Raw genomic sequence first — 27,306 nt, forward strand, 5'->3', positions numbered from 1 at the left:
ATGGGGTTAGCTCGTTAAATTACAATAAAGCCTCGTGCAGTTTGCAGCAAGCTCTCGAATCCGCCTGGTGATTGGGGTGACCGCGAACGTGGCCTGGGACCCCGGATACTTGAGTTTTCGGGGGTCTAACAAGACCACGTGGAAATACTTACATTAATAGAAATGGGTTAATAATTAAGACAGAGCTAGCCAATAAGAAGCCCTAGTCACTGGCCAACAATTTCATAATTAATATAGTGTCTGTGTGTTTACTTGGCATGAAATGGCTGTGGGAACCTCATGTTACAAAATGGCACCCAACATGGGGCCCAAAACCATGACCCTGAGATAAAGAGTCTCATGCTCTACTAATTGAGCTAGCCAGGCAAGAACCTTTCATAATATCTATGTATCTCCACATGGTCTTGGCTTACCAGTAGAGCCCAGGCCTCTTTCTTCCTTGGCAGCTACATGGTGTCTCCCTTGCAACTCACTCTCCTTGTTCCTCTTCCCCGAATTCTCCTTATTCTGGTAGCCCTGCCAATACTTCCTGCCTGGCTACATCCTGCCTGTCTATTCATCAACCAATAAGAGAAACAGCTTTATTCATCAACCAATAAGAGAAACATATATTCACAGCATATTACAGAAGGACACCCCCCATCATGCAATATTGGATTTATTCTTCTTTCTTATTTTCCAATCCTTTCTGCCTTGTGTCAAATACTTATACTCCAGGCATTGAACTAAGGGCTGTGAGCAGCTGAGAAGAAAATCTCTGTGGCAGGCTGGGTGGTGGTGGCACACCCCTTTAATTCCAGCACTCAGGAGGCAGAGGCAGGCAGATCTCCAAGTTCTGAGCCAGCCTGGTCTACAGAACAACCAGGGCTACACAGAGAAACCTTGTCTGGAAAAACCAAAAAAAGCAAAAAATGATGGTTTGGCTCTGTGCTCCCCCAAGAGTTGGCTCATCTGTAATAATTGCCTTTTTCTAAACACTGTTGCTCAGCATTCAGTTGACCTTGTTGGGTAGGGACTGTCACCATCAACTGTATTTGCAGATGAGGCATGATGAAAATCACAGGAGCTCAACAAGGCAAGGCTTGAATCTGGGCAGCTGGGTGTGATGGTGTACTGTTTATCATCTAATAAAACTTGCCTGGAGGTAAGAATGCAAGCTTTTTTTCTTAATGTTTGTACATGTGTTCCGAGGGCAGTTTGTGGGAATCAGTTGCCTTTTCTACCATGTGGGTCCTGAGGATTGAACTCAGATCTTCAGCCTTGGCAGCAAGCTTTTTCACCCACTGAACCATCTTGCCAGCCCCTGTTCCCAGTTCTTTCAGGACTCTATTCAGGTCAGATGACCCAAGTCACACTCAGCCCAAACCCATTTTAATGATGATCAGCTGACAGCTCTGAGAGACCCTTGTTGAATTCGGTCGAAAAATCCATGGCCAGAAACCACTGGATGGGTGTTTTCTGGTAGCTGCCTATGTGCACTGGGCCACAGGAAGAAGACATATAGGCACCTGCACACTTATTTGGGATGGGAAATGGTTCAGTCAGTAACATGCCTTGAAAACAGAAGGACCTGTGTTCAATGCCCAGAAACCATTTTTTTTTTTTTTTTTTAAGGTTGAAGAGATACCTCAGTGGTTAAGATTGTGACTGCTTGGCCGGGTGGTAGTGGAGCATCCCTTTAATCCCAGCACTCGGGAGGTGGAGGCAGGAGGATCTCTGTGAGTTTGAGGCCAGCCTGGTCTCCAGAGTGAGTTTCAGGACAGCCAGAGCTACACAGAGAAACCCTGTCTCAAAAAACAAAAACAAGAGTGTGGCTGCTCTCCCAGGAGACCTGGAGCACCCACACCTCTGCTGACAACCATCTGCAGCTCCAGTTCCAGGGAATCTAATGCCCTCTTCTGGTCCCCATGGGTACCAGGCACACATGTGATGCAGCCAAAAGACCCACATGCATAAAATAAGAATGAGGAGCAGAAGGAGGAGGAAGGCTGTAAGTGATCCTTGTAATCCCAGCTCTAGCAAGGCAGGGACCAGTGGATCCTGGGACCCATTACCCAGCCAGCTTCACCTACTTTTTTTTTTTTTTTTTGGTTTTTTGAGACAGGGTTTCTGTGTGGCTTTGGAGCCTGTCCTGGCACTCGCTCTGGAGACCAGGCTGGCCTCGAACTCACAGAGATCTGCCTGCCTCTGTCTCCCGAGTGCTGGGATTAAAGACATGCGCCACCAAGCTTTCAGCTTCACCCACCAGGCCAGTGGGAAAGCCTGCCTCCAACCAATAAGGCGGCAGCCACCTGTGTCCCGAGGGGTCAAAGGGAGCAGTGCTGTAATGGCTGGAGTCCAGCCTGGGTGTGGATTCTCACAGTGACATCTGGACACGGTCCTGTCTGAGATGCCTCCTGTGGATAAAGGTCCAGTCACCCCCATCCCAGTGACAGGCAGTGGGCAGTGAGCATACAGTGTTCATACAGAGTCTATGCATCCTACCCAAACGGGATGTTTCTTTAGTGCCAGCCCCTCCCCCTTTGGTAACACATCCTTCCTCCTCCTCCTCCTCCTCCTCCTCCTCCTCCTCCTCCTCCTTCTCTTCTTCTTTTTTAATAAGACAGGGTTTCTCTGTATTGCATTGGAGCCTGTCCTGGCACTCGCTCTGTAGACTAGGCTGGCCTCAAACTCACAGAGATCCTCCTGCCTCTACCTCACGAATGCTGGGATTACAGGTGTGAGCCACCCATGCCTGGCTAGCCCTTCCTTCTTATCTGCCCAGGAATTTGCAGACACTAAACAATGGATCAAATGGCAGACTTGAGAGGCCTCGGGTAGAACCCGGGGCTGTTTGCTCCTGAGAACGAAGACTAACTCATTGGAATCTTGTATGCATTGCTCTTAGTTTTGGAAAGTGTCTAGACTAGAGCTGGCATGTGGCAAAGGGCCAGCAAATAAGGGCCATTGTTTTGGCCCTGCTGGAAGCCACTAGTGAAGACATAGCCTTACGTTCCTTGGGAGAGAGGGTAACAAGGTAAACCAGTGGACCCGTGGAATGGGGTCTTTTCAGACACTCTGTCATGTGCATCCTTTAGAACAGGTGCCAGGGTGTCACAGAGAGAACCACTGAGCAAGAATGAAAACCAATGGCTGCATCTCAGTGGATGGAACCTTGAAGGACATCACAGGCCCCCAAACCACATTAGCCGTAAGCCCGTTATAAGGAGACTTCTCCAGCGTGGTAGAGTCCTGTCCTATCTCCCCAGTCCTCACTCCCATCCTCTATGACACTTGTCAAAGGTCCAGGCATCCAGCAGTCTAGTCCCTGTGGTATGTTGCCCTCCTCCAGATGACGCTCTCCTCCCCAGAAAGGGGTCCTCCAGGGAGACCCCAGCAAAGTGTAAGGCTCAGCACTGGCACCCCCTTGAGTGAAGGCACCTGGAGGTAGAAGCCTGATACCACAGCTTGACCAAGAACAGCCTTCCCTGGGCCAGGAGGGAAGATGTACCCTGGCGGGGATTGGGGGGGAGTCCTAAGAAGCTGGAGAGGGTGAGAGGATGACCACGGTTTAGTTCACCAGCTGAAGACAGGATTGCCGGGGAATCTGCTGACCTGGGAAATGCAGAGGGGGCTTGTGGTCAGTCCAGCAGGGCCGGCAGGAAGGTGTCCCAGGATGCTTTTCTTAATCACATGAGACAGAAGTGTGCAGGGTGGGAAACATGTCTAATTGTGTGTGTGCTCGCCTATGTGTGTATATGTGCACATGTGTACAGGTACCCTCGGAGACCAGAAGAGGGTGTGGGTGCAAGAACCCTGTCTGCTTAGGAGGACAGAGCTCCAGGCCTGAAGCCCGACTTTGACCTGACCCCATCTGGATGGCAGAAATACCATGCATGTCACCTCCAAATGCTACCTGGTTTTTTTTTTTTTTTTTTTTTTTCTGGCTTCCTTCTGGAGTCCCTCCCACCTGACATTTCCTCAGCGTTGTGGGATACAGAGACAAGCTGGAGAGGTCTGAATGTTAAGTAGAGTCACATATTTTATTTGAGCCTCATTTCTTTGAAGAGAAGGGAGCAGAGAGGAGAGGAGCTGGTCAGCGACAATCTGGCCCAGCTCCCAGAGGCGTGGAGTATGTGCAGGGAGCCAAACACCGGAAGCCTGCTGGGGGTGACGCCTGCAGACAGGCTGCGGAGACAACTGTCAACCTGGAGTCATGCAGCCTGCGAGTCCAGCACCCAGTAAGAAGGAAGTCAGCAGGTGGAGGGTCACAGAGCCAGGACGGATGGCTGGTACCCAGTCTAGGTCTCACGCCCAAGAGATGCCTTTTGGACAGGGAGAATTTGCCAAGATAATCTGCCTGCTATCTATTTCCAGTTCACCTACCAAGTGTCTTCATCGAACTGGGGCGAGTTTGGATGACCATGTGTCTGTTTCTTCTCCGACGAACGTGAATGAGGTGGAACCTGAGACTGGGAGGGGGAAGACCCAAAGCGATAGGCGGTGAAGTAGTTCCGCCAGGGGCTGTGAGACCTTGTCCTCGGCTGGGGCCTCCTCTCTCTCTCTGACACCAGCTCTGGCTCTTCTTCTGTCTCTGGCTCTGTCTGGGCATCTGTGTCAAACTCTGTGTCTATCTCCAGATCAGATTTGGCTTGGATCTCAGACTCCAACTCAGACTCAGGTTCCAGCTCTGACTCCTGGTCCAAGTCCAGGTTCAGGTTTGGGTTGAGACCCAGCCCACTGTTCTTTTCAGAATTCAGCATGGCATCCAGGTCCAGGTCAAACTCCAAGTCATCCTTAATGGGCTTGTGGATATTGATGTAGTTTTGACTTGTACGCTGGGGAGCTTCTATGATGCTACTACCGGTTTTATGTCTTAGATTGCTCAGGTTGCCGTTCTGAAACAACACACATTTTCGGGGGTTAAGACTTAACCAGTGGGGGACTGGAGAGATGGCTCAGTGGTTAAGAGCACTGGCAGCTCTTCCAGAGGACCTGGGTTCAATTCCCAGCACCTACATGGCAGCTCACAATAGTCTGTAACTCCAGTTTCAGGGGATCTGACACCTTTATACAAATGCAGGTAAAATAAAGTTAAATAAATTATAGAAAAAAGACTTAGCCAGTGAATTTCACTTCCAAGCACTCAAGGGATTTCAAAACATATCCAGGACTTAAGTCCTAGAACCAGGGTTTGTTTGTTGCCCAGATCTGCTTCAGATCTGAGCGTTTCTTAGTTCTTCACTATTCTTTGGGTCAACCCCTGACATCTGCTCTTTGGCTTTTCTAGCTAGACGGGATTTCACAAGACCTCTCTCTCTCTCTCTCTCTCTCTCTCTCTCTCTCTCTCTCTCTCTCTCAGTTGCCAACCCTAACACAGTCCAGACATCTAAGGGTCTTTAAGGCTGTGTGCCTCTCACCTTCAAACTTTGGTACCCCTCCCTTAACCCTAGCCATACTAATACCAGGAGTTGCCTGACTCTACCTGCCTCATCCATCTCCATGTGGACATTCTTCATTCCAGATGCAGATCAATGATGCCAGGCCAGGCTCCCAGCTTCCTCTGTGACCCAACTGCCCTCTCGAGCACACTTCTGCTTTATTTACAAACCCATCCCTAGCCAGACTCTAAGCTCCCTGTTGTAGAACAGGGCCAGGTTCTAGACGTCCCCAGTATCAAGATACTTGTGGAACATTCCACAGCACTCACCCCTTCTCTCCTGAAAGAGCTTTCCTTCTTCCTTCCTGGCCTATTATTTCAGGGTGTCTTTTGCTGTCTCCTCAGCCCTAACCTGATGGCACTGTCACTGCTTACTCTATCCTAGCCTATTAGTGACACTTCCCCCAGAGTGCTCAGACATGTGTAATAATTGACACCTAACTCCCCTGCGATGTACAAGGATGCCTGAGGCCTCTGCTGGGCTGAGGCAGGGGTCCTGGATGGACACCCAGGAGCTGTGGCCGTGGAGGTCCTTGAAAGCTCAGGTGCTGGCACAGGGGCAGCCCAGCCTTTCTTGGGACATCTTCACCTCTGACCAGGCAACCCCCTTCCCCACACTTCACCCCCGGCCCTGAGGCTCCAAGTCATCCAACCTTGTCTGACTCTGAGTAGTTTTCCTGTATCACTGTATCAGTTGCATCCATGCTTAACTCTGAGGGCTCAGGCATCTTCCTTGATAAGGCGAACAGCACGGCGTCGTGGAGGCTGAGGAAGAGCTGGGCCTTCCTAATGCCTTCATCAAAGAAATCGTTCTTCTCAAATGACTTGACCACAGAGGCTGCAAACCAAACCCAAACACACAGGCATCATCAGCACCCAGAAGCAGAGCCCCTGGGGGTACAAGACACACATGCTCTCTTCACAGGGCGGAGGGTACTCACTGTGACAGCCTGAGATGAGCACCAAGATGTTGGCATTGTAGAAAGCATTACACATCTGCAGAGAACAAGTGAGCCGGAGTCAGAGAGTCGCATGCCCACCAAAAATGGCCCACCGACCGACTACCTAGGGTCTAGCTCCTCATCAGCCATTCACTTGCTGGGGGAGCCTGTCCCTCTTCCTTCCAATCTCCTAAGCATTTTGTGAGTGGGCCTCTGAGTAGTGTGTCTGGGAACACAGAAACCAACCAGTGCATCTCATGGTGGGTGGAGAGTGATGGGAGGGCTTGCTCAACTCCCAAGCAGGAAATCTATGCCCGTGGTAATGTTTACAGGAGGAAAGCCTCAGGATACATGGGGTGACGATGCTCCTGGGAACTTTCTAGATAGTGGCTACAAAGAGTCACCCTCATTTATAAGTAGACAGATTTTTATTCATGAACGTGTGTGTGAGTCTGTACAACGTGTGCCTGGTGCTCATAAACACCAGAGACGGCAGTAAATCCCCCCGGAACTGGAGTTACAAACGGTTGTTAGCTGCCATGTGGGTGCTGGGAATTGAACCTGCAACCTCTGGAGGAGCGGTCAGTGCTTTCAACTTCTGAGTCATCTCTCCTGCTTCATGCTCTTTATTTTAGGGTAAGTGGAACATAAGAAAGCCCTCTAGCCAGAGATGCACAAAGAAATTACAGGAGAATGAGGAAGCCTAGACTTTGGGATGCAGATGTGGACCGCGGTCTCACAGCTGTAAGGCAAAGGGTCCCTCGCTTGCCTGGATCAGAAAGCTTTCTGGGTAAGTCAGGTGTGGATGCCAGGATAATGAGTGCCTCTGTAAGAATGGGGGGGGCAAGGGGGGTGATGGGGGATGTCCTTCTGTTTGCTGTGAATATATGTTTCTCTTATTGGTTGGTGAATAAAACTGTTTCAGCCAATGGACAGGCAGGATGTAGCCAGGCTAGGAATCCAAACAGGGATGGAGAAAGGTAGCAGGAGGAGTCAGGGAGACGCCATGCAGTTACTGGGAAGTTAGGATGTCTGGGCATTCTCCAGTAAGTCAAGACCATGTGGAGACACACAGATCAATAGAAATGGGTTAAAAATTAAGAGAGAGCCAGCCAATAAGAAGCCTGAGCCACTGGCCAAACAGTTTATAATTAATATAAGTCTCTGTGTGTTTATGTGGGACTGACTTGCTTCAGGACCGGATGGGACAGAAAAACTCTGTCTATAGAGGGAGGTCAGAAGAGCCAGGAAAAGCTGGATGCTCGGAGCTATGAAGCACCAAATCTTGCATTTTTGAAAACAGTGCTGTTATGGGGGCTGCTGGGAGAATGGATGGCAACAGTGTGCCAACCATCAGGCAGACGGCATCTGACAGTGTGGGGTTGAGCTACTCTAAAGTAGCCAGCACAGCACAAGACTAGAGGCAGGCAGCCTGGCCTGCCACAAAGGCCTGTGGTGAGAAGGGTTGAAAAGGAGACCACATCAATACATTTGGATCTTAACAGGTGGTGGGGGCTGGACCTGGTGGAGCACACACTTAACCCCAGCACATGGAACACAGAAGCGGGAAGATCTCTGTTTGCCCAGGTCAGCCTGGTAGGTCTAGACAGCAAGTTCCAGGGTTCCAGACCAGCCAGCGCTACATAGTATGAGGCATAAAAAAAAAAATTAAAAGAGAGGGGGAGGGAGGGAGAGAGAAGAGAGAGAGAGAGAGAGAGAGAGAGAGAGAGAGAGAGAGAGAGAGAGAGATATCTCTGTGAGAGTTCAAGACCAGCCTGGTCTATGACACAAGTTCCAGGACAGCCAGGTGCTACATAGAGAATCCCTGTCTCAAAAAGCAAACAAACAAAAATAGATAAAAATAAAGAAGGGTCTCGGGCCTAAACTCACTAAGAGAGTGATAATGACCTTAGGCCCCCGAATGACCCCAACCGGCCTCTCTGGTGCTGGGATGGAACCCAGAGCTTCCTGCATGCTGGACAAAGGCTCTGCCAGGGAAGCCTTGTCTCCAGCCTTAGGGTGCTCAGTGTTAACTCTCTAGGTAGTGCTGATAAGGACACAGGTGATGGGTAGCGGCCGGGAGCCCACTTCTCTGCACAGCCAGTCACGGGTTTTCCTGCTTTAAAAGGCCTCTCACAGCCTCGGCTTACAGAGGAGCCAGACTCCCTTAAGAGAGAAGGGAACTTCTTCAGGGGTGTGAAGGTTCCGTGAAACAGGACCCAAGTCAGAAGAGGACATGCCCACAACGCTGCCTGTTCTGTGAGGAAGGAGAAGCCTCTCTGAGAGTTAGGGGAGAGAGACCCTGCTGCTACCCCATAGGCGGGGCCAGGAGCAGCGGAAAGGTGGGGCGGGGTGGGGGTGGGGCGTTAGTCCTCCACAGCTGTCCTGGAGTCCCACAGCAGGTGGGACACAGACACTGCCTCAGTGATATCAAGAAGCACCACCCCTCCTCCCCTCGACCCCATTTCTTGGGAAATGATGAATGATTCATGCCTAGGGAATTAACTGCTTGAGTTCAACAAAGGGAGCCTGGCTCATTTCCTTTTTATTTTGACTGACTTTAAACCACTTCAGTGTCCCCATCACTAGTCACCATGACTCACAGAGTTACACTGGGATGGGGGTATGTGTGGCAGGGGATCAGAACCTAGAACCAGGGGGCTGGAGAGATGGCTCAGAGGTTAAGAGCACTGGTTGCTCTTCCAGAGGTCCTGAGTTCAATTCCCAGCAACCACATGGTGGCTCACAACCATCTGTAATGAGATCTGGTGCCCTCTGCTGGCCTGCAGGCAGAAGACTGTATACATAACAAATAAATAAATAAATAAATAAATAAATAAATAAATAAATAAATCTTTAGGGGAAAAAATCCAACCTCACATATTATTATTAAAAAAAAAAAAGAGAGACCCAGAGGCCAGGCCTCTTTGTTACTTACCTGCCTTAGTACAACTGAAGCCTCGTTATCTACATAGTGCACCATGGAGAAATCCAGAATGATGGTGTGGATGCTGGGTGCCATACTCGTGTCTGAGTAAGGGATGATGATGGACCTGGATCTACTCTGTGCTAAGCTTTCGGAGCCTTCAGGCGGTGGGAGGGAACTGTTTCTTGAGGGGTTGCTGGACAGCCAGATTTTGTCCGTGTCCTCGTAGCTCTGCCCTAGATTTTTTTGCGATGTTGAAGACACTGTGTGGGGGACCTGTTCCTCGGATGTGCTTTCTTCAGTCATGGTCCCATTGCCCAGATAGGAGCATCGGATCAGGTTGACGGACGATTGGTCATGCTCCTGTTTGTTTTCGAATCGCTCTATGTAGACAATCTGGGATGACAGAGAAAGGCGGGCCCCGATGAGACTCAACCAGAGCTGAAGTCCCTGCAAAGGCAGTGTGTCCCCGGCTCCCCGGCTCTCCTCGGAAGTTCTACCCCATTACGCATCTTTTAAATTCGGTCATCCCACTATCGCTTCAAGCCTTCAACCAAAGCCATATCATAGCTTGTCACCTCAGTGGTCCCCAGACTCTTCCTCCCAACTGTTTGTATCCATTAGTGACATTCATTAGTCTGTGACGAAGTCACCTTCAGTTCATTCCTAGTGTTATCACAACTTCCTGTAAAGTGCTTTCTTTCTTCCTTCTTTCTTTTCAAATGTCTGTATGTGTGTATGTATGTTTGTATGTGTGTATGCATGTATGTATGTGCCTGTGTGTATTGTACAGCCCATACATGAGGCCGAATTCGTCACATGCACACAGGAGGTCAAAAGAGGGTTACAGACCCCCTAGAAGTGCAGTTACAGGCAGTTGTGAGCACCGAAACCAGGTCCTCAGGAAGAGCAGTAGGTGATGTCACCCACTGAGCCATTTCTTCTCCGTCAGGTTTTTCCTCGGCACCTGCTTGCACCCATGCAAGTCTTTCACCCAGCCTTCTTAGGAATACAGTGGTTCATTTCTGGGTTTAACCTCCAACTGCCTCCCGTCTCCTGAGAGACCCCAACGGCTGATATACACATGCATGGACAGCACCGAGAGTTGGAAATGCCGTGTCGTGCAAGGCCCTAGTGTGGCCTCTGCATGTGGACTTCGATGGTTGCTCTTGTCATTGTGACTGCATTCACGGTCACCATCCTGTCCCTTCTTCCTCACCCCCACAGTGTTGTGCCTGCCTGACAATGTCAGCCTCAGGGTCCTTGCCAAGTCTACTGCTATACAGGACCCTCTGTCTTCCAACCCAACACCAATGCCAGTGTCTCTTGCAGCAGCACAAATCCATTTGCCATGCGGTACCTCTGGATTTCTGAGTTCATGCCACTCTGTTTACCAAAGTTGTCTGAGTTGTTAGGAGCTAAACATGTTCAGAAGATGGACAACTCATACAGTGCTGTGTGTCACTGTTCCTAGTGTACATTTCAAGGTAGGCTGGAGAGCCGGCTCAACACCCAAGAGCGTCTGCTGCTCTTGCAGAGGATTAGGGTTCGGTTCCCAGCATCCATTTCAGGTGGCTCACAATCACCTATAACTCCAGCTCCAGGACATCTGATGCCTTTCTGACCTGTGTAAGAACCTGCATATATACACACACCATACACACACACACATACCATACACACACACACATACACCACATACACACACACACACACCACATACACACACACACACCACATACACACACATACACACACACACCATACACACACACACACACCACATACACACACATACACACTACACACTCACACACACACACCATACACACACACCATACACACACACACCATACACACATACACCATACACACACACACACCACATACACACACATACACACACACACACCACATACACACACATACACACTACACACACACACCATACACACACACTCACACACACACACACACACACCATACACATATATACACCACACACCATACACACACACTCACACACACACACACACACCATACACATATATACACCACACACACTCTCACACATACACACACCATACACACACACACATATATATACACACAATATATATGCATATACACACACATACCACATACACACACACACACACATATATATATATATACAATATATATGCACACACACACACCATACACACACACACACATATATATACACACAATATATATGCATATACACACACATACCACATACACACACATATATATACACACAATATATATGCATATACACACACATACCACACACACACACATATATATATACAATATATATGCACACACACACACACCATACACACACACATATATATATACACACAATATATATGCATATACACACACATACCACATACACACACACATATATATACACACAATATATATGCATATACACACACATACCACATACACACACACACACATATATATATACAATATATATGCACACACACACACCATACACACACACATATATGCATACACACAATATATGTACATACACACCCATACATACATACACACACAAACATATGTATAATCACATAACCATACACATCCATATATATAGATCCATATACACAACCACATACATACACCACACACCATATACACACACCACACACACCATATACACATACATACACACATGCATATACACACACCATAAACATATACACACATACACATACATTCACAAACATATATACCAGTGTGCATGCACATATACACATATATAAATTAAAAAATAAAATATTGCAAATTGTACCATTATTTATCATCTAGAAAGAAAAAATATTAAATTATATGCTTCAATTATACAAATATCAGAAATGTGAAAGATGTTTACTTTGTGATTGAAAAATACACTATATTTATGTCACGTGAATGGAGAGGTGACTCCCTAATTTAATTTTACAAGCTTAGCTATGGACTGCTAAACCTTACAGCCATTCAGTGTGGTATGGTAGCACACATCTGTAATTCCAGGATTTGGGACATCATGGGATGATTATGGTGAGCTTGAGGCCAGCCTGGACCACACAGTGACACCCTATGTCAACAACAACAAGCTGGGTGTGGTGGCATCCCAGCATTTAAGAGGCAGAGACAGTAAGGTCAAGAGTTCAAGATCAGAAAGATATGGAATGGAGTGCATGCCTTTAATTCCACCACTTGGGGGGAGACAGCAGATGGATCTTGGTGAGTTCAAGGCCAGCTTGCTTTACTTAGTGAGTTTCAAGCCAGCCAGGACTACATATTGAGACCCTGCCTGTGTGTGTGTGTGTGTGTGTGTGTGTGTGTGTTGTATGTGTATGCATATATATATGTGTGTGTGTGTTCACATTTACATGTGAGTGTGTGTGTGTGTGTGGTGTATGTGTATGTGTGTGTGTGTGTGTGTGTTCACATTTACATGTGAGTGTGTGTGTGTGTGTTCACATTTACATGTGAGTGTGTGTGTGTGTTCACATTTACATGTGAGTGTGTGTGTGTGTGTGTGTGTGTGTGTGTGTGTGTGTGTGTAATTCAGGGTTATATATATATTTAAAGAATAGCAAGGCAGTGGTGGCGCACACCTTTAATCTGAGTACTTGGGAGGCAGAAGCAAGGAGATCTCTCTGAGTTCAAGGCAGCCTGGTCTACATAGTGAGTTCTAGGACAGCCAGGGCTGCACAAATAAACCCTGCTTTGAAAAATGAGAGTGAGTGGGGGGGGGGGTTGGAAGAAAGGAAGAAAAAGGAAACACACACATATGTGAAACACTTGCCACGCTAACTCTTCTCTGCCCACCTTCACTCCCACCTTCACACGGCACTCTCTCTGCCTCTGTCTGTCTCTCTCGATATCCAGAGTCTACTTATTGCATTCTGTGTGTACATTCATGTGTGTGGAATGGGCTGTGTCCCTGTAAAGGGAATGGCCGTCTATCTTTAGAGGAAGAGGGCGGAGAAGCAGGAGGGCAGGAGAGGCTCACCCTGGTCTCCGGCTCCAGCTCTTCACAGTCACAGAAGCACCGACAAATTTTGTTTTCCGATAAGCTGGTGTAACTTTCATTAAACAGGGTGAAAATTTCTTCTTCCTTAAGAGGTATCTTTACCATACTGACCTGGGGGACACAAGAGGGGTCACACCGGGGACAGGTGGTGGAGAGGGGGCCCCAGGGTGTGAGGGGTGCCTGGCGGACCCTCACCTCTTTCAGCAACTTGTGCTTTAGACTGTACACATTGACAAACGTGATGGAGTTGCAACACTGCAAGATTTTCACCCCGGGGATGAGCAGCACCTGCAGGACAAGGTGAGGCGGTTGACAGGGAGTAAGGACCACACAGCTTCAATGGCTCCTCAGCAACCTCTGGCCTCAGTGGGCTGAGGCGGGAAAATTCCCATACCAATTAATTCCCAGCATGTCTTGCTTCCCCCGCCCTGTCTCTCTTCACTCACCCCCCAGGGTCTCACTGTGTACCTCTTGCTAGCTCAGAGCTAGAACTGCTCTCTGCTTGCCACTGCCTCTGGAGTACTGAGGTCAAAAGCAAGCCAGCACCTCCATACCTGTGACCCCTGCTATGTTGTGTGGACTCTGGCATTTCTCAGTCTTTTACCTAGCTTTCTTCTCCCAGAAGTCCACAGTGAGAGGGCTCTCTGCTGGCTGTCGGGGTGAAAGGACACTGCCTGTCCCCTGGAGCCCCATGCCCCCCATTGCCTGGGAGTGGGCTGCAGTGCCTTGGTGAAGGGCTGGGGCTGAGTTGGCTATTCTTTCTATACCCCCTTCTCTGTGTGTATGTGTGTGTGCATGCCTGTCTGTCTGTGTGTGTGTCTGTCTGTGTCTCTGTGTCTGCGTGTCTTTGTGTCTGTCTGTCTGTCTGTGTCTGTTTGTCTGTGTGTGTCTCTGTGTCTGTGTGTGTGTGTCTCTGTGTCTCTGTGTGTGTGTCTTTGTGTCTGTCTGTGTGTCTCTCTGTGTGTGTCTGTATGTCTGTCTGTGTCTGTCTGTGTCTCTGTGTCTGTGTGTGTCTGTCTCTGTGTCTCTGTGTCTGTGTCTCTGTGTGTATGTCTTTGTGTCTGTCTGTGTGTGTGTCTCTGTGTCTGTGTGTGTGTGTCTCTGTGTCTGTGTGTCTCTGTGTCTGTGTGTGTGTCTCTGTGTCTGTCTGTGTGTCTCTGTGTCTGTGTGTCTCTGTGTCTGTGTGTGTGTCTCTGTGTCTGTGTGTGTCTCTGTGTCTGTGTGTTTGTGTCTGTCTGTCTGTGTCTCTGTATGTGTGTGTGTCTGTGTCTGTGTCTCTGTGTCTGTGTCTCTGTGTGTCTTTGTGTCTGTCTGTGTGTCTCTGTGTGTGTGTCTGTATGTCTGTCTGTGTCTGTCTGTCTGCTGTGTCTCTGTGTGTGTGTGTGTCTGTGCCTCTGTGTCTGTGTGTTTGAGTCTGTCTGTCTGTCTGTCTGTCTGTCTGTGTCTCTGTCTGTGTGTGTGTGTGTCTCTGTGTCTCTGTGTCTGTGTCTGTGTGTCTTTGTGTCCGTCTGTGTGTCTCTGTGTGTGTGTCTGTGTGTCTGTCTGTGTATGTGCAAGTACACTGGGCTATAGGAGGTGCATGTGTGGAGACCAGAGGTCCAGAGGTAAGGTCAGTGTCTTCCTCAGTTGGGGTCCACTGTTTACTGAGGCAGGGTCTCTCACAGAAATCCAGAGCTCCAGGACTCATTTAGTCTAGACACCTAGCTTGTCCCGGGGATGTCCTTTCCTGCCTCCTGAGCACTGAGGTGAGCTCCTCACACATGCGTGGCGCCTGGGCCGGCTCCTTACCTCCCGGTAGTCGTTGACGTTTCTGTAAATGTTGGTATTGGGGATCTGACCCAAGACGAGGATCTTCGTTCTGGAAAGAAATGCACTTGCCTTAGGTCCCCGGGCCCTGTCCTTGCCATGGCTGCCCTCCACTTAACAGAGGCTGGGTACCTGTGCGAGCGGACAGTGATGATGAAGAAAGCAAACGCTAGTGAGATAAGGAGTCCAACGTCTAGTCCCAGAAAGATCACGGAGGAGAACGTCACCATCCAAACAACCTTGTAGGAAACGGATGCAGAGGAGGAGACTGTGAGAAAGAGCAGCACGGAGGCCAGGCCTATCCCAGAGGACTCGGCCCCAGAGGCCGTCTACATGTGCTCTGACAGACTCCCCCTCCTGGCTCCCTTCACTTCTTTCCTGAAATGCCAGTGTCCCTGCATACAAAATGGAGACAATGTTATCTACCTGCCTGCGGATGGTAGCATGGGTTGACACGAGAAATCCCACTGGGAAAGCCAACCAGAACTCATGGAATGACAGTTAAATGTCTGTAATAGTTATTAGGCATATGTGTCTTATTTTTATTTATTTTGTGTAGTGTGTGAACACTCACGTGTATGTGGATAGCTGAGTGTACATGTGTGTGCCTGCATGTGAAGACCAGAGGAACTATACACTTTTGTGTTTTTCAGACTGGCCTAGAGCTCCCCATAGGCTAGTGAGGATCCCCAGGGATCCCCGCTGCCTCTGCCTCCTGAGTGCTGGGATTAAAGGCGTGTGCCACCACGCCTGGCTTTCTTATGTGGGTCCTAGGGTCTTGAGTGGCAAGCACTTACTGATGGAGCCTGGCTGGTTCTGTTCCTTCTGCAGGCTCCAACTCCATCCATCCTCCCCCACCCTCTTCACCCCCGTGGCATCTGTACTCACACAGTCATACTGATCCTGCCTCCACAGATTGGGCAAGTTGTAAATGGTTTGAAGGTAGGGTATCACATTGCTCAAGACGATCCCTGCCAGCACTGCCTGTTGGGCAAAGATAAACCACCTTAACTGCCTTGTTCTCCTTTCAGGGACAACATTTACAATGGAACCACAGAAACAGGGCCTTGCCTCTAGAAACGCCACGTGGACTGTTTTGTTTTTAATGAATAGCACACCCAAGCTCTGACTCCTGGTTCAAATAAAAACCTTTTCCATTTTTCTCTCCTTTCATCTATAGTGTGTCAAGTCCGATGGGCAAGGCCACGCCAACGTCAGACCTGACTGATGCAGCCAGAACAGGGTCCACTGTTGTGCTTTCTGAGCAGGCTCAATGAGGACAATATCAGAAGAAGAAGGCACAGCAGGAGGAGAGTCAGGTTTGGCTTCTTCCCCTCTGCCTTATTTATCTATCTATTTATTTATTTAGACTTATTTATTGCTTTTTTTCCCCCTAAGACAGGGTTTCTCTGTGGCTTTGGAGGCTGTCCTGGAACTCGATCTGTAGACTAGGTTGGTCTTGAACTCACAAAGATCCACCTGCCTCTGTCTCCCGAATGCTGGGATTACAGGTGTGTGCCACCACTGCCTGGCACTTTTTTTAAACCTAATTTTAAAGATTATTTATTCTAATACTTTATGTATATGAGTGCTCTGTCTTCATGAACACCAGAAGGAATCAGATCCCATTACAGATGGTTGCTGGGAATTGAACTCAGGACCTCTGGAAGGGCAGCCAGTGCTCTTAACTGTAGAGCTATCTCTGCAGAGAGCCTGCTACCAAGCTTTTTACAATATCAGATAGGGAAAGCATGTGGTGGCCACGCCTTTAATTCCAGCACTCAGGAGGCAGAGGCAGATGGATCTCTGTGAGTTCGAGGCCAGCCTGGTCTCCAGAGTGAGTTACAGGACAGCCAGGGCTGTTATACAGAGAAACCGTGTCTTCAAAAACCAAAACATTAAATTAAATAAACCAAAACCCAAAACCCAAAACTCAAAAAACAATGTCAGAAATTGCGTGGAAGCATCTTAACTTCACAGGGGTTTGTAGAATTTCTTTTTCCGATGGCCTTGCCCATCGGACTTGACACACTATAGATGAAAGGAGAGAAAAATGGAAAAGGTTTTTATTTGAACCAGGAGTCAGAGCTTGGGTGTGCTATTCATTAAAAACAAAACAGTCCACGTGGCATTTCTAGAGGCAAGGCCCGTTTCTGTGGTTCCGTTGTAACTTTTGGAGACAGGGTTCCTCTGTGTAGCTCTGGCCAACCTGGGACTCACTCTGTAGACCAGGCTGGCCCCAAACTCACAGATCAGTCTGCCTCTGCCTCCCCAGTGCTAGGACTAAAAGTGTTTGCCACCACTACCTGGCTGAATTCTTTTTCTTTTAACCTGAGGCAAGGAATAGCTCCAGGAAATAAGTCTCTCGTCATAAAGCCATGTACAGCCAAGTTGGGTCCTTGCTGACTATTACGGGGAAAACAGTCACTTCATTAAAATTAATTACATTCCTACACAATTTCATTTAAAAATACTTTTTTGTTTCATTGAGACAAGGTCTCTCTATGTAGCTCTGGCTACCCTGAAACTCACTGCAAAGACCAGGCAGGCCAGCAGTCTTCCTGCCTCTGTATACTGGGTGCTAGAATTACAAGTGTATGTCACCATGCCTGATCTGTATAATTTCCATCATTGAAGAGACAGCCACTGCTAAGCTTCTGGTATGTTCTGTGTATTCGGGCATGAACCTGTATTATTACTTAGAGTCACTTGGTTACAGCTGTAATAAATACACATAGTAGAGCTAAGGGTCAGGCCATCTCTCAAACACAGGGAAGAAGACAGACATTGAAGTGGAGACACCCAGCAGAACACAGAGCCAGGAGTCAGTCTGCGGGCCCATCTTCCCATGCTGTGGATGACCAAGAGGCTGCATGACAGCAGACATACAAGGCAGGCAGGCCAAACCTTCTGGAAAGAGCTGAGTGTCTGAGTCGAACTGGCCGTGGAGCTCATGCCTCTGATTCTGGTTCCCTCATTCCTCTCTGAGTCCCCGAGTCAGCTGAGCATACAGCTCAATGAGACGTCATGACTGTGTTTGACCACTTGCTACGAGTTTGGCATGATCTTCTTTCACGTGAATGTATACATGCATTACATACATACATGGATCCCACATAGCCTTATGATGGAGACACTGCTGTGAGTTTGGCTGTCTTGAGTTGGTCCATGAGTTTAAGGGTGCTTGTGCACCTAAGCACAGGCACAGAGGACAGAGACCTCAGAGGTCCTGCCCTATCGCCCTTCTCCACATTACACAGTCTCCTTGGACAAGGCCTCTCACCGAACCGCAAGCTCACCGTTTTCTTTTTAAAAGCTAGGCTGGCTAGTCATCAAGTCTCAGCAATCCTCCTGTCTCTGCCCACCTCCTTCCAGCACTGGGCTTAGAGGTGCATTAGGCCACACCTGGCTTTTCCATGGGTGCTGACTATCTGAAACCAGGTCCTCGTGCTTTTACAGCAGGTACCCTTACCCACCTCCCTGGCTGCAAGATGTTGTTATTGTAAGAAGCAAGACTGGAGCCACCACTGGAGACCAGGAAAAGGCAACTGTTGGCATGAATGCTCTACCAAGATTCCATCTTTCAAGATGTATTTATATGTGAATGTGTGATTGCCTGTGTGTATGTATGAGCCACACGTACATGAAGTGCCTGAGGAGACCAGAAGAGCACAATGAACCCCTGGGGACTGGAGTTATAGAAAGCTGTGAGCTGGCCAGGCATTGCTGGCGCCCGCCTTTAGTCCCAGCAATCGGGAGGCAGAGGCAGGCGGATCTCTGTGAGTTCGAGACCAGCCTGGTCTACAAGAGCGAGTTCCAGGACAGCCTCCAAAGCCACAGAGAAACCCTGTCTCGAAAACCCAAAAATAAAACAAAACGAACAAACAAAAAAGCAAAACCAAACCAAACCAAACAAAACCATGTGGGTGCTGGTGTCAACCCCCTGGCCTCCTTAGCCACGGAGCCACCTCTCCAGCCCCCAGCCCCCACCATTCCTGACTTACTCGAGTCACCCAGTCCCACTTACGTTGGGCATATTGTGGAAGAAGCTTCCCATCTTCACCATCAGGAGCACCATCACACCTGCGCCTACCAGAGATGCAAACTGAGGAGATAGAGCCAGTTGGAGAGAAACCATCAGGAGCAGTGCTGGTCCTTGCCTGCAACTGAGGCCTTCTGTTTGCTGGGAAGTGTGCCGCTTTTTTTTTTTGTTGTTGTTTTCTTAAGAGGAGTTGGGGGTTTTAGGATCTTAATGAAGCATTTAGCACATAGTAGGTGCTTTGTAAGTCACTTTCAGGATCTTAGAAAAGCATTTGACACATAGTAAGTCCTTTGTAACTGTCAGCAAATGCTGCCTGCAAAGTTTTAGTCTTCCCTGGAACCCTTGTCATCGCTTGGAAGTATGGATCTCCTGAGATATATGGCTATATTCCTTCAAAACTTTAGCCTCTCCTCACACAACTTAGAAACCCCACTCCCGAGCAGACACCTTACTGACAGCCCCCAGTTCCACCCATTCTACTTCCTGTGTAAATAAATGCCCCGTCCGTCCCTGTGTTGTTGGGAGCTTTGACAACTTCCCATCTGCAATGGTGTTTCATCTTTGCTTTGCTTTGTACTTGAGACAGGATCTCATGATGTAGCCCTGGCTGTCTTGGAACTCACTCTGGAGACTAGTTTGGTCTTGAACTCACAGAGATCCTCTAGTCTCTGCTTCCTGAGTGCTGGGGTTAAAGGTGTGCGCCCCCATGCCCGGTGTGTTTCATCATTTAAGGCCATTTTGATTTCACGAGGGTGAGAATCTGCCTGCGTGCATCTATTTGCACCATGTGTATGCCTGGTGCTTGAGGAGCCCACAAGAACATACTGGATATTCCAGTGCTGGATGCTTGCGAGTCGCCTGATGTGGGTGCTGGGAATCGAACCTAGGTCGTCTTTAAGAGCAGACATACTCTTAACCACTGAGTCATCTCTCTAGAACCCCAGTAGAGTTGGAAAGGAGTGCTGGGATTACAGGCATATGCTACCATGTGCCCCCTCACAATGACTTTTAAGACAAAGTCTGAGCAAAAATGAAAATGAGCATGAGGTCCAAACCCTTCCCACAGAGTATCTCCACTGACTAGAACATTACAAAGAAGTCAACCCAGACGAAGCCCTTCTACAGACAGCCATGCAGACAGACACACATCTCTTTCCTTATCGGGAAGCACTAGGGATGGGAACCCTTTCCAACACACCTGCTGTCTTCCTCCAGATTTGTCTTGGATAATAGTCCTGGCCATGGCACCGGTAAACACACAACATCTGAAAAAGGAGCTGACCACGTTGCAAAGGCCGATGGCTATCAAATCCTGTGAACAAACAGCAGAGCCTTTGAGCCCACACTTGTGGAGGAATCTGACTTTGAGCTAGAGGTACACTGCTTGGTGAGGCCCTTCCAACAACACTGGGTTGTAGCCTCAGGAAGCACACGGGGAGGACCGATCCAATCTTTTGTCGACCTTACACTGTGTCTCTGCCCTAGCCTCTGACCATAGGGAAGCACTTTCTGACTCCTGCCTTTCCTCTTTCTCGTGACCCCTGGGACTTGCACACGCAGAGAGAGCTCAGTGCTGGCTCTCTCCCTCTACACTAACCTACATGTCTGCCTGGGACACCACTTGCTTCTGTGTCCCTCTTGACATTTCAGGAAAGTACCACTTTCAGAGTAGTTGGAGACTTTTCCTAAAAAAAGTCAAAGCAGAGGCCAAAGGCAGGGCACTGTCATCATGTGCAAGCAGCCTGGTTCTGTGTGTGCTATCTGAGGCACTGGCACCCCAGCCACACGGAAGCCAAAGTCTGCAGGCTCAGCGGCAACAAGCCATAGGTTATCTGCCACTCTCTGTCATCACTGTTTCAACACAGGGTCTCATGTAGCCCAGGCTGGCTTCACTCGCTACGAAGCTAAGGCTGGCCTTTAACTCCTGATCCTGCCTGTGCCTCCTGAGCACCACCCACCTGGTTTAATTCCTTTGCCTCCCTCCATGGTGTCCACACCAGGGACTAATGCTTATATGAGTTCAAGGGGGTTCAAAGTCACACATCCTCTGCTTCTCAGACACCACGTATGATGACAATCCAAATTATGGTCCAAGTGATTCTGGTTAATGGGGAATGTAACCCTCAAGTTGGTAGAGGGCTTGCATGGGAGAACAATCATATCGGAGAACAGGGGCACATGGTCCCCCTCACCTGGTTGGAATTGATTCTGTAGTTGTGCAAGTTGGCAATCTTCTTGCCCAGAGATACGATCAAAAAGGAGCTCACTAAAGATAAAGATATGGCTTGTAAAATAATAGTGGGAAGAATGCCGAAGTCTGGAGTCTCCGGGAACACGAAGCTGAAACACAAGAGTGGAGTTATGGCTGGGTGGCAAGGAATCCCTTACCTCACCTTTTCCTCTCCTTGTGCTAGGCAGGCCTCATGTCCGTCCATCCCCCCCCCCCCCCCGCCTCCCATTTTTCCTTCTTAACAATGAAGGACAGCTGGGCGGTGGTGGCGCACACCTTTAATCCCAGCATATGGGAGGCAGAGGCAGGCTGATCTCTGTGAGTTTCGAGGCCAGCCTGGTCTATAAGAGTTAGTTCAGGACAGCTCCAAAGCCACAGAGAAGAAACCCTGTCTCGAAAACCAAAACCAAAACCAAAAAACCCCCAAAACAAAGCACAAACAAACAAACAAACAAAAACAATGAAGGACAAACAGAGCAATGGAGGCAGCAGGTTGTCCAGACAGCCAACGAACTGAGCCAGGTTACAAAGGTCAGCATCCTCTGTGGTTCTCTGGTCCTAACTTTACCATGAGAGCAAGCAGCAGGTGTGATTGGGGGAAATGTCTCTGCTGTTGAGAGAGTTCTGGGGGTATACTGAAGGTTGCCCCTGCATCCAGGATGCTTTAGAGCTAAGAGGCTCCATGAGTCCTTTCTGTCCACACTCACTGCCCTTCATTCAGGTATATACAAATTCCACCCACACCTTCTCTCCTGCAGGGTTTTGTTTGTTTTGCTTTTAATTTTGAGTCAGAATCTCAGGTATCCCAGGCTGATCTGGAGTTCCTAGTCCACCATCTGTACCTCTGCAGCACTGGAGTTCCATACAGTTGGGCACCGTCAATGCCTGGCTCATTGAACTGTGCACTTTAAAGAATGAATCTTCCCGTATGTCAACAAGGTGGTTAAAGAGCAGTGCAAATGGCTTTATACCAATATTTGATAGTTCAGAATAAATGAATGAAAACTTTGAATGACCCAAATCCACGATGTGTTCTCCGGGAGAGACAGATAACCCAAAGCAGATGTAAGGATCACACAGTATTACCGTTGGTAGCTACTGTCAACTTGAATGATCCAGTCACCTGGGAGATGCAACTGTGGGCATGTCTGGGGGATTCCCTCCATTGCTTTAATTAAGGTGGGAAGATTTGCCCACGGTGGATGGAGCCAGGACCTGCAAAGTCTTGTGATCGCCCACTTTAAGCTCTGCCACCCTGACCTCCCCCAGCATGAGAGGCTGTACACTTGCAGTATACACCGCACTGAACCCTTTCTCCCTCAAGTTGCTTTTGTCAGAGAGTATTTTACCAGAAGAAAGTGACGGAGATGCAATAAGAGTTTGTTTTAATGACAAACAAACTGGGCACGAGCATTTGCCTGTAAAAAACCCAGAACCTGGGAAGAGGAGTTCAGAGGATCAAGAGTTCAACACCAGACTTCAAGGTTAGGCTGCCTAAGATCCTATCTCAAAAATGAACTTTAAAAATAGCACACTTAGGGGCTGGAGAGGCGGCTCAGAGGTTGAGAGCACTGACTGTTCTTTCAGAGGACCTGAGCTCAATTCTCAGCAACCACATGGTGGCTCACAACCATCTGTAATGAGATCTGTGCCCTCTTCTGGGTGCAGACATACATATAGGCAGAACACTGTGTGCATAATAAATAAATCTTCAAAAAATAGCACACTTAAAACTGAATTATAATTAAAACCTTCCTACAGTGAAACCTTCAGACCTACATAGCTTCACTGGTGGATTCTACCAAGTGTGTAGGAAGAAATCATGCCAGTTTTATAGAAACTTTGAGAAATTGAAGACATTATAAGGAAAAGACAATCCCAGCCAATGTTTTTGATGACTATAACAGAAGAGATCTGACCAATGTATAAAATGATAATATAACAGGACCACACGGGGCATGAGAGGGTTAACCTTCAAATGTGCTTAACATTCATGATAGGAAAAGACAAAAAAGGAAGAGAAATCCTGATGGTTTTGGAGCAAGCATATACACACACACACACACACACACACACACACACACACGGTGACACAATCCTTTAAACCTATTTAGGAGCATGGATATGTACCGTCTTTCATTTCTCTATATTTGTGGTAGACTTTTTGTTTTTTGGTGAGCAAATAATAGCTTATCTAATTAAAACTTCTTAGTTCATGCTTAAAGCCTACTTCTCCCTTTCTGTTCATTTATGAAGTTGTGTAAGAAAGTGACGATTCTAAAGAGGTAAATAATAAAAACAGTCTCCAACAATACAGGCCACTCTTTTTCCCTCCTGCTGTTGTCTGTGTCCTCAATTCTTTTTTTTTCCCCCCTTGGTTTTTCGAGACAGGGTTTCCCTGTGTAGCCCTGGGTGTCCTGGAACTCACTCTGTAGACCAGGCTGGCCTCCAACTCACAGAGATCCGCCTGCCTCTGCCTCTCAAGTGCTGGGACTAAAGGTGTGCACCACCACTGCCCTGTGCTCAGTTCCTATCACCAAGTCAGGATTAAATGGACGCAAAAGCTGGGTGTGACGGCACATTTGTAGTCCCAGCACTCGGGATGTGCACGCTGGAGGAGCAGGGATTCAAGGCTGGCCTGAATTACCTGTATATCAAGAGCCAAAACCACCACCAAAAGCAACAAGACAGAAAACAGAAGCATGAACCATGAGTTAAGTTATAGTGTCCAATTTGACCAGTTCCTGCCAGCCATGGACTGAAAAACAAGGAGGGGTGGCTCGGATAAAGAATTTTCAAAGCAATGTTTGAATTTGGTTTTTGAGATGCTTTCTTCTCTGCACGTGAATCCCATGGCGGAAGATAAGCTGACGTGGGGGGCTGTGTGCTCTGGAGGCCATTAAGAATACAGACCAGGGGGAGCCAGAGAGACGGCTCAGAGGTTAAGAGCGCTGACTGTTCCTCTACAGGTCCTGAGTTCAATTCCCAACAACCACATGGTGGCTCACAACCATCCGTAATGGCTCACTGTCATCCGGTACCTTCTTCTGGCATGTAGGCCTACAAGCAGGCAGAACACTGTACACATAATAAATAGATAAATCTTTAAGAAAAAAATCCAAACCGGGCCGAGAGATAGCTCAGTGGGTAATGCTCACTGATGCTCTTCACCAAGCTGACATCCTGAGTGTGACTCCTGGGACAAACGTGGCATAAGGAGGAGAGAACCAGTTCCCACAAGTTGTCCTCTGACCTCCACATGCATGCTGTGGTGTGCACGCCTCCCCCCCCCCCCATGTAAGGAAAAAAACACAAACAAAAAACTCTTTAAAAAGAACGCAAGTTGCTGGGCATGGTGGGACACACACCTTTGATCCCAGCATGCTGCTGGAAGGCAGAGGCAGGCTAGCCTGGTCTACAGAGTGAGTTTCAGGACAGCCAGAGCTGTTACACGGAGAAACCTTGTCTCAAAAAAAAAAAAAAAAAAGAATGTAAACTCACTGAGGATTGGGATAGTCAAATAATTATCATCATAGACTTTAGGATTATACAGAAAGGAGTTTAAAAGTAGGTGTGCCACTGTGTGGGTATATGTCATCTAAATGTGACGAGCCTCAGTTTCCCCCACAAGAAGGCAGAATCCTCTTGCACTACTAAGGGAGGAAGATGACGTCAATATGCTAATGTCCATTCCTTCACTGTCCTTGTCACCGGACTGTCCCTTGTCCTCCTTCCCGTGGTGCATAGGTGGTGTCTCTTCTTAGGATTTCAAATGCAGTTGGCCACCACTGCATTTCACAGGGCCGGCTTCACCATGACTGTAGAAGACACCCTGCCTCTGTTGTCCTGGAGTTCAGCCAGTGACCCCCGTGCCTTGGGATTCCCCTTCTGCCTGTGGGTCAGGACGCTGCAGTCTAGTCCTTTCTCGTCAATTCAAAACGGTCACTGTCTACTCTTAGCAAGAGTCTGCCCTATCGTCATTCGAGAGATGAAACCAAACCCAAGGATTCGTGAGTCCCTCAGAGCTGCCGGCTTATTCAAAGATTACCTACCCGATGGAAACAGAAACGTTCAATGGCAGAGCGGTTGCTGTGCCTGTGAAGAGGTCCTAGCTTCCATCGCAGCACAAGAGAGAGACAGGGACAGGAAGGGAGAGCTGCTGCAACCCACAATTCCCAAGTGTGTGTTGGTGAAGCGGCACTTCTCCCCCAGCACGGACTCTGTCAGAGACGCTACAAAAGGGCTCTCTTGTTACAAGTGCTCTTTCCTGTCAGCCTGGTACCACAGCCGTGTCAGCCCCAAATGAACACACAAACGCTATATTAATTATGAAACTGCTGGCCAGTGACTTGGGCTTCTCATTGGCTAGCTCTGTCTTAATTATTAACCCATGTCTATTAATCTCAGTATTTCCTCTTGGTCTTATCTTACCCGAGAAGGGTCGGGTCCTCTCACCCCTTTTCGGTCTCACATGGCATCTGACTCTGACTTCATTTCCCAGAATTCTCCTCGTCTGGTAGCCCCTCTTATCCTTCCTGCCTGGCCACTAGCCAATCAGTGCTTTATTCAGTAAGAGAAACGTGTGTACAGAAGACACCCCCATCATCCTCTCATTCCAGCTTTTTGGTGATTTTTTTTAGGGGGGAGGGTGGGGGTTTCATGCAGACCAGGCTACCCTTGTGGTTGATGTATAGCCAAGGCTAGCCTTTAACTCCTGATCCTCCTGCCTCCACCTCCAAAATGCTGGAATTACACTATGTGCCTGGCTTTCTTGTTAGGCTCTTGAAAGTTAATCAGACAAGGGTGGGGCTCTGTGAGGCTCATATGGCTTCAGAAAAAGGGCTCAAGTCTCTGGTGTTCTGGGCATCCGGCAGGTGTCTTAGTAAGCTGACAGGCTCTCTTATGAGAAAAGTGAGCAAAGAAGAAACAGAAGACGTGCTGGCCCGTTTATTCACAACCTCTGTTCTACACTTGATATTGGCTGTAAGGGTGAGAACTGACCCTGTGTTCTAGGTAGACTTAGCTGTAGCCAAGTACCCCTAGGGAAGTCTTGAGCCAGGCTGTGTGGAGAGAGGCCTAGAGAGGGCGATGACATGGGAGAGCAGCTGGCCAAGAAGGTGCGCCTATCATCCCAGCACTTTCGAGTTTGTAGCAGGAGGACTGTGAGTTTGAGGCCAACCTGGGCTATATAGTAAGACCCTGCCACAAAAAAAAAAAAAATAAAATAAAATAAAAATAAAAAAATAAAGGAAAAGCGGTCCTGAAAGGTGGGATGATGCCAGTTGGCGGTACTGGTGCACGACTTTAATCCCAGTACTTCAGATGCAGAGGCAGGTGGGTCTCTGAGTTCGAGGCCAGCCTGCTCTATAGAGTGAGTTCCAGGTCAGCCAGGGCTGTTACACAGAGAAGACTGTCTTGAAAAACCAAAACCAGGGGCTGGAGAGATGGCTCAGAGGTTAAGAGCACTGACTGCTCTTCCAGAGGTCCTGAGTTCAATTCCCAGCAACCACATGGTGGCTCACAACCATCGTTATGAGATCTGGTGCCCTCTTCTGGTGTGCAGATATACATGGAAGCAGAATGCTGTATACATAATAAATAAAAAAAAATCTTAAAAAAAAAAAAGAAAGAAAAAAGAAAAACCAAAACCAACCAACCAACCAACCAAACAGGAAGACAGGCTGGCAAAATGACTGACCTATAAGGGATCATGTTAACCAACATCTTGCTGCTTTCTGTAGCCATGCTTATCTTGTTTGTGAGTATGGAGAAGCCAAGAATCTGTCGGGAGTTAAAAGGAGAAGCATATGATTACATTCTGTGCATTGCTCCCAGGGTGAGGTGCAGAGGCCCCAGCACAGCAGAGAATGAAACAA

General features: G+C 48.2%; 1 protein-coding gene across 3 annotated transcripts in view; it reads right to left on the reverse strand.

The window, feature by feature from the left end:
• Positions 1 to 3,997: 3,997 nt before the first annotated feature.
• Positions 3,998 to 27,306, reverse strand: part of Slc26a8 (solute carrier family 26 member 8) — a 52,586-nt gene continuing 29,277 nt past the window's right edge. The window contains exons 8-20 of one of the 3 annotated variants that reach the window (XM_027389047.2): positions 27,129 to 27,211; positions 21,393 to 21,540; positions 20,399 to 20,512; positions 19,186 to 19,263; positions 16,047 to 16,142; positions 15,291 to 15,397; positions 15,141 to 15,210; positions 13,548 to 13,640; positions 13,332 to 13,463; positions 9,299 to 9,682; positions 6,361 to 6,415; positions 6,073 to 6,257; positions 3,998 to 4,877 (exon numbers count right to left, since the gene is read on the reverse strand). In XM_027389047.2, coding sequence (XP_027244848.1) covers positions 4,362 to 4,877; positions 6,073 to 6,257; positions 6,361 to 6,415; positions 9,299 to 9,682; positions 13,332 to 13,463; positions 13,548 to 13,640; positions 15,141 to 15,210; positions 15,291 to 15,397; positions 16,047 to 16,142; positions 19,186 to 19,263; positions 20,399 to 20,512; positions 21,393 to 21,540; positions 27,129 to 27,211 — 2,061 coding nt within the window. In that variant the 3' untranslated portion in view covers positions 3,998 to 4,361. The remainder of the gene's footprint in view (positions 4,878 to 6,072; positions 6,258 to 6,360; positions 6,416 to 9,298; positions 9,683 to 13,331; positions 13,464 to 13,547; positions 13,641 to 15,140; positions 15,211 to 15,290; positions 15,398 to 16,046; positions 16,143 to 19,185; positions 19,264 to 20,398; positions 20,513 to 21,392; positions 21,541 to 27,128; positions 27,212 to 27,306) is intronic. The other 2 variants (XM_027389049.2, XM_027389048.2) reach the window with 2 other exon arrangements.

The sequence above is a fragment of the Cricetulus griseus genome (assembly GCF_003668045.3).
Source record: "Cricetulus griseus strain 17A/GY chromosome 1 unlocalized genomic scaffold, alternate assembly CriGri-PICRH-1.0 chr1_0, whole genome shotgun sequence".
NCBI lineage: Eukaryota > Metazoa > Chordata > Mammalia > Rodentia > Cricetidae > Cricetulus > Cricetulus griseus.